Source organism: Nicotiana tomentosiformis, chromosome 1, assembly GCF_000390325.3.
Source record: "Nicotiana tomentosiformis chromosome 1, ASM39032v3, whole genome shotgun sequence".
Classification (NCBI taxonomy): domain Eukaryota; kingdom Viridiplantae; phylum Streptophyta; class Magnoliopsida; order Solanales; family Solanaceae; genus Nicotiana; species Nicotiana tomentosiformis.
Window position 1 is genome coordinate 96,370,672 of NC_090812.1, and position 7,084 is coordinate 96,377,755.

The following is a 7,084-nucleotide window of genomic DNA, read 5'->3' on the forward strand; positions in this document are numbered from 1 at the left end:
TTTCCCTTTTTATGGTTACATGCACACCCTTTCCCCTATTTCCCTCTATTTTGAATTTGTATTAATATGCAAATCTTCGTTTAATTTGGTTACAATGTTCGTTTTCTTTTATTTTCTAGTCATGCTCACTTGCTCCGAATCATTTTAAAATTTGACACATCATGTCTCTCCCTACCCCTACCCCCTTTCTTGCTTTATTACAATTCTTTCATATTGCGCGAACTAACTTCTTCCTTGTTTTTCTTTCTTTTTATGTCTTTACGTTTCATTTAATACTGCATTTAACGTCTTCATCATGCAAAATACTTGACAACGTATTGTTTTATCTTTACATAAAGCATGCTCCACATCATATTCCACTCATACGTAATTAATACCATAGCGGCGCTTGATGAGTGTACGCGCTCTTCCTAAATCACCCTTTTAAATTTGGAAAGGCTTATTTGCTGTAAAACTAGTCGATCAGCGGTGCAATCGACGGTTCTGTGCCTTCCTCTCTCAAGTTGTCCACTTGAGGGTACCGGTCTAGACTCTTCTAGAAACCCCACTCTAATATTAACTGTGCATGCATCATGTCTAAACCTAGTATAGGTTAGAACGTTGTCCGCGTAATAACTCTCTAAGGAAAGCCTTATCCGAAGCCCACAGGGATTTCCTTAAATCCCAATGGGTACAATCATGATACGTACATTATTTGGAGAAAACGTGTCGATATGCTAATCATTAATGTATAAATAGTCGAATCCGGAGGGAGAAAAGGCTAACTTTATTTGTTTTGCAGAAATGAGGCACGAAGTCCCCAGGTTCGGCATGTTCAAAGTATCCCACCTTTGTTGCTAGATTGGTGGAAAAATCTCTCGCCAAGTGACAAAAATAATGTGAAAAGAGTTCTCGGGAATTTACCTTCTTTGTTAGATATTCAGCCGAGCAATGTGTTAATTGAGGCTGCCACCATGTTCTGGGATGAGAAGAGGGTCATCTTCCGTTTTGGTGATATAGAAATGACTCCCCTTCTAGAGGAAATAGGAGGCTTCACTGGGCTCCCATGGGATAGCCTTGGCTTGTTGGTACAGGAAAACCGTACTTCTCGAGGTTTTCTAAAAATGATGGGTTTCAGGAAAAATGATGAGTTAGTCTGTCTGAAGATATCTTACATACTATTCGACTTCCTTTACGATCGTTATGGTCATAGCAAGTCATATCGTCTTTACCATGATGAATTTGCCATCACTTCTTTGGGTTGGACTCACCGCCAGGTTTTTGTATTCATTGTCTGTTTTCTGGGGATGCTGATATTCCTGATACAAGGGGAAAGGATCCACACTCGCCTAGCTATGGTCACTAAGACCCTAATGGAAGGAATTGAGGGACAAACTTACACTATTGTCCCAATGATCGTGGCTGAGATGTACCGAGCCTTAGACCGTTGCAAAAAGGGATATAGGCATTTCAAGGGTTGCAATTTGTTGCTGCAAATATGGTTATTGGAACACCTTCAGAGAGGACAATACCGTCAAGAATTTTCGCGACGACCATGGAATGACCACATAGCTTATCACCATCCGAAGAGAATGACTTTTATCCCAGACAGGTTTGCACAACCGGGAAACACTGTGAGCTGGGTACATTTCTTTAGCAATTTGACTGATGACAAGGTACATTGGATGTTCGAGTGGTTCCCTAGTAGTGAATTCATCATCAGGTCGAGAGATGTTCCTCATCTAGTGCTAATCAGATTAAGGAGAATCTATCCTTATGCTCCTATCAGAGTCATGAGGCAAGCTAGGAGAAAATAGGTTATACCACGAGTTTCCAAAATGGTTCATTACAAAGCAGAATTCCAAGGGAATGCCATTCCATTCAAGTTCGAAGCACAGCACATGTGTCATCAAAAGATTATTGTGGAGAAAGATACCATCGAGCCAGACAGGTATCATGCCGGGCATGTGTACTTCTACCCATCATGGTTGGTCGATGACATAGTAAGAGAGGTCAAGTCAGGGGTTGATTTGAGAAATAGGGTCATAGACGACGCTACTGAAGCACAAGTCAAATACGGGAGGTTGTGCAAAAGGGTCTTTGAATCTGAGGCCAGGTATTTGGAACAACGTAAAGTGGACATGGAAGCAATCAATGAATGAAGGGGAATCTCTACTAAATCAACAGAAAGGTTGGAGTATTTGGAGCAGGGTTTGATGGAACTTGAGGGAAAGATGAGGGAAAGGGTCTCAGATTGTCAGAACGCAGAGGGCAATGAAGGAGGACATCTAGCAAGGGTGTAGCTGCTGTTGGACATACGCGACCTGGGGAATCTGATTGACGGGGCTAATAAGGCCAAGCTTGGAGAAGGTCCCTCTGGGACCGAGTAGATTAGGAATTATGTTTCTAGATTCGTTTAGAATTTGATTGTAATAAGGCAAATGCCACTAGTGACTCTTTATAATTACTGTCGTTTTAGTAGAGATTTGGTCTATTTATCATATTAATGAAATGACGCAGTTATCGGCATTGAGTTTTCTCCAAAGCTATATGTCGCTAGGCCTACTTCGGGCACGATGAGGTCCCCAAATTAGGACGCGAATTTATAATTCCACAATATGTGTTTAAATATCGTAAATATCCTTTTAATACTCCTTACTAACTTGTTTACCTTTTGTTTTTCTTATTTTCTTTGTTTATTCACATCCCCTAAGGTTGGTTCTTGCCTACTGGCATCATCAGCATATCATACCAGATCTAGAGGTCCTCCACCTCCTCCTCCTCCAAGTGATCCTAAGAACAAAGGAAAAGCTAAGATGGACGATATGAGTGGTATCAGGAAAGACAACGTTGCGTACGTCGAGAATGTCGAAACTTCAGATGGTCGAAGTACTCCGACGCAGAATGACTTGGTTTTACGGTTAGAGCAAAAGATACTGAAGTTACAAGGGGAACTTGAGCAGGTCCGTAACTTGGCAAACCTTTTCCTTACCCTGAATGTTCCCGACATCAACCAACAAAACGCCCAAAACCCAACACCTCCTCAAAACACACAAAACCAGCACCCGCACCTCATCAATATGCCATGCCTCCCCAAAATCCTAATCCTCCACCAGCACTAACTCCTCCACAACATCATCATTATCCGACCCAGTACCCATAAGTTACCACCTACCACACTCCTCAAAATGCACCACAACCTACTCCTGATCCCTAAAACTCAACCAATGATCACCACTACACCCAAATCCCTAGAGTCTACCAAAGTAACCCCATATACGTGGAAACCTTACCCCACACTTCACAATCTGCCGAGAAGGACCTGTTCATCAAGAACATGGCGGAAGAACTTAAGAAGCGTATGAGTCGAGTCCAAGGTGTTGAAGGTGGTAAAGGCATCGAAGGTTTGAACTACGGGGATTTATGTATTCAACCGGATGTAGAACTACCAGAGGGTTACAAACCTCCTAAGTTCAAAATGTTCGACGGGACAAGTGATCCAAAGGTACATCTAAGGGCGTATTGCGACAAGCTCGTAGGGGTTGGTAAATATGAAAGAATCCGCATAAAGGTGTTCATGAAGAGCCTCACTGGAGATGCACTATCCTGGTACATCAGTCAAAATCCAAAGAAGTGGATTAATTGGGTAAGCATGGTGTCAGATTTTATGGATCAGTTCAGATTCAACACAGAGAATGCACCAGACATCTTTTATATCCAGAATCTTAAGAAGAAGCCGACAGAAACTTTCCGCGAGTATGCTACTCGGTGGAGATCAGAGGCTGCAAAAGTAAGGCCAGCATTGGAAGAAGAACAAATGAACAAATTCTTTGTCTGGGCCCAGGATCCGCAATATTATGAGAGGTTGATGGTTATTGAAAATCATAAATTCTCCGACATCATCAAATTGGCAGAAAGAATAGAAGAGGGAATCAAAAGCGGGATGGTAACAAATTTTGAGGCACTCCAGGCTACGAACAAAGCCTTGCAGTCTGGGGGTATATCTAAAAAGAAGGAAGTAGGGACTGTGATAGTAGCCCAAGGTCTGAAGTCTCCTCTCACATACCAAACACCTCCACCCACATATCAGCCTTCACCTCCTAGATATCAACAACCCGCTACCGCCTACCACACTTACAACATTCAGGCATCATATTTCCACTTACCACCAGCCTGCCAAAACTACCAAAAACCCAGGCCAAATTTCGACCGTAGGCCGCCCAGAGAATACACTCCTATTGCCGAACCTATTGACCAGTTGTATGAGAGATTGAAAGCTGCTGGTTATCTCACTCCCATTCCCGCTGTCGCTATGGAAATTTTCTCTCAATGGGTCAATCCGAATAAGACATGTGCCTACCATTCGGGCATGAATGGTCACACTATTGATGAATGCCGCACTCTGAAGGATAAGATCCAGACGCTGATTGATACCAAATTTATACAGACAAAGGAGACTGCACCTAACGTCCGCAACAATTCCCTCCCGGATCACATGGGCGAGGGGGTAAATGTGATAGAAACTGATGAAGAATGGGACCCGAAGGGGTCAACTGGGCTCATTAGAGAATAGGATGATCCCAAAATGCCTCCAGTCACTCTCATGACTATTGTGGTACAGATACAGTCACCGATTGAAGTTGAATTAGCCGCACCGACTCCGTTCGAGGTTGAAGTAACAACGCCCTCAGCCACGCCAACTCCGTTCGAAGTAGAAGTGACCACACCATTCATCGTAATGGTAGCACCCACACCATCCTTTAATTCTAATGTTGTGCCCTAGGACTATACTGCAGAAACGAGAAGGAAAGGAAAGGGGAAAATGGAAGAAACTGGTGCAGCACAAGGTATGACCAGAACTGGTAGGGTTTACATGCTCGAGCATTTGGGGGGAACAAGTAAAGAAGCCGCTTCCAGGCAGCCTATCATTGAAATCGGCCCGGAGGATCTTTGGAGAAAGGTACAAGCAAGGGAGTATTCTGTGGTTGATCATTTGAACAAAACCACTGCTCAAATATCCATTCTATCACTACTGCAGAATTCTGAGGCACATAGGAACTCGTTGATGAAAGTGTTGAATGAGGCTTATGTACCCAACAACATTACCAGTGGAGAGATGGCCAACATGGTAGGACAAGTATTGAAAAGCCATAAGATCACTTTCCACGAAGATGAATTGCCACCAGAAGGGTTGAGCAATAACAGGGCGTTGCATATCACAGTACAGTGCGAAGACAAATTCATTGCTAGGGTCTTGATAGATGGGGGTTCAAGTCTCAACATCTGCCCGTTGACTACTTTGAAGAGGTTAGGTAAAGGTTTGCATGAGATATGAGCAGGAACTATGAACATAAAAGCGTTCGATGGGTCTCAATGGGCCACAATCGAAGAAACCAACCTCTACTTAAAAATGGGTCCAACTTGGTTTGATGTTGAATTCCAAGTGCTAGAAATATCCACCTTATACAATATGTTATTGGGATGACCTTGGATACATGTCGTTAGGGCTGTAGCGTCTACTCTGCATCAGGCTGTGAAGTTCGAATGGAATCATCAGGAGGTGATCATTCATGGAGACGGGAGTAACCCTATTTACACTAACCAGATTGTCCCGGTTGTGGAGAATATAAGGAAGTTAGGGGGAGAGAGTTACCATCGCATTGAGCGTGTTAACGCGATCGAGATGGAAAAATAGCGGAGTTGCAAAATAGAAAGCATATTTGCATAGACAGGGTATGAACCCGGCAAGGGTCTCGGCAAGAATCTCCAAGGGATCACCAAATTAATAAAGTTAAAACGTCACGGCACAACCTTTGGACTGGGATATCAATACACCTGGCACAAGTATCAGAATCGGTCACCACCATGGCGTGGTCCTTATTACCCTCTCGAGCAGCCGATACCACATTTTAGCCAATCCTTCCATCAGGCTGATATGATGTGGGGATCCGAAGAAGATAAAGTGCTATCTGGTTTAAGGAATCTATTCTTGGAAGATGAAGACATGGACTGCAGTGTAATAGTTGAGGAGGAGGAAGAGAAGGAAGGCCTCGTCAGCCAGACAGTGGAGAAGGGAGTTGTTCTCAGGAACTGGATTGCCACACCATCAAGGGCCTGCCGAGTTCCGGGGTAGCCTGGCTGCTAATGTCATTTATTTTGAAAACAATTCTTATAAGCATTTTTAAAACATTTTCAGTATTTTGTTTTGAAACATTTGTTTGAATCATAGAAAATCGCTTTTGTTTGACATATTGATAATCATCAATGATTTGCTATTTTATTATTTATTACTATTCTCTACATTTTTCTCTCTACAGCATTACTATTTTTTATCGTGATGAACCAACAACTGTGACATGTAATGAGACAATGCAACATAAGGATAGTGACTCGAAAGAAATAGAAGAAGAGGATATAATACCTGAGGAAATTGTTAGAGAAGTTGAAGATTTTGAGAACAAGCCTAAGTCCAACCTGGATGAAACTGAGATACTCAACTTGGGAAATTCCGAAACAGTCAAAGAAACCCGCATAAGCATTCACCTGTCACCATTAGAGAAAGAAGAATACACCCGTTTCCTGAAAGAATATGAAGACATTTTCGCATGGTCTTATGATGATATGACTGGTTTGAGCACGTCCATAGTGGCTCATAAACTACCCACCAACCCAATGTGTTCGCCAGTAAAGCAGAAGCTCAGAAAGTTCAAGCCAGATATGAGTCTAAAAATCAAAGAAGAAGTCACCAAGCAGACCACCTCCAAAGAACAAGAAAGACGTGATGAGCTTCTTGGGACGTCTTAATTACATCAGCCGCTTCATAGCATAATCAACCGTGATCTATGAGCTGATCTTCAAAATGTTAAAGAAGGATGTCGCAACCAGTTGGACTGAAGACTGCCAGAAAGCTTTTGACAGAATCAAAGAATATTTGTCCACACTGCCAGTCCTGGTCCCGCCAGAACCTTGTAGACCACTGCTACTCTATCTCTCCGTATTAGATGGGGCTTTCGGTTGTGTCTTGGGACAACACGATGAGATGGGAAGGAAAGAACAGGCCATATACTATCTGAGTAAGAAGTTCACACCCTACAAAGCACGGTAT

The 7,084-nt window shown here is 42.8% G+C and overlaps 1 protein-coding gene across 1 annotated transcript; it reads left to right on the forward strand.

Moving 5' to 3' along the window:
• Positions 1-3,316: 3,316 nt before the first annotated feature.
• On the forward strand, positions 3,317-4,552 carry LOC138907271 (uncharacterized). The gene has a single exon (XM_070197854.1). It carries the CDS (start codon positions 3,317-3,319, stop codon positions 4,550-4,552), a length of 1,236 nt encoding a protein of 411 aa, XP_070053955.1.
• Positions 4,553-7,084: the final 2,532 nt, after the last annotated feature.

Excerpts from the sequence above, each read along its gene's own strand:
- LOC138907271 (XM_070197854.1), top strand. The coding sequence starts at position 3,317 with ATGGCGGAAGAACTTAAGAAGCGTATGAGTCGAGTCCAAGGTGTTGAA.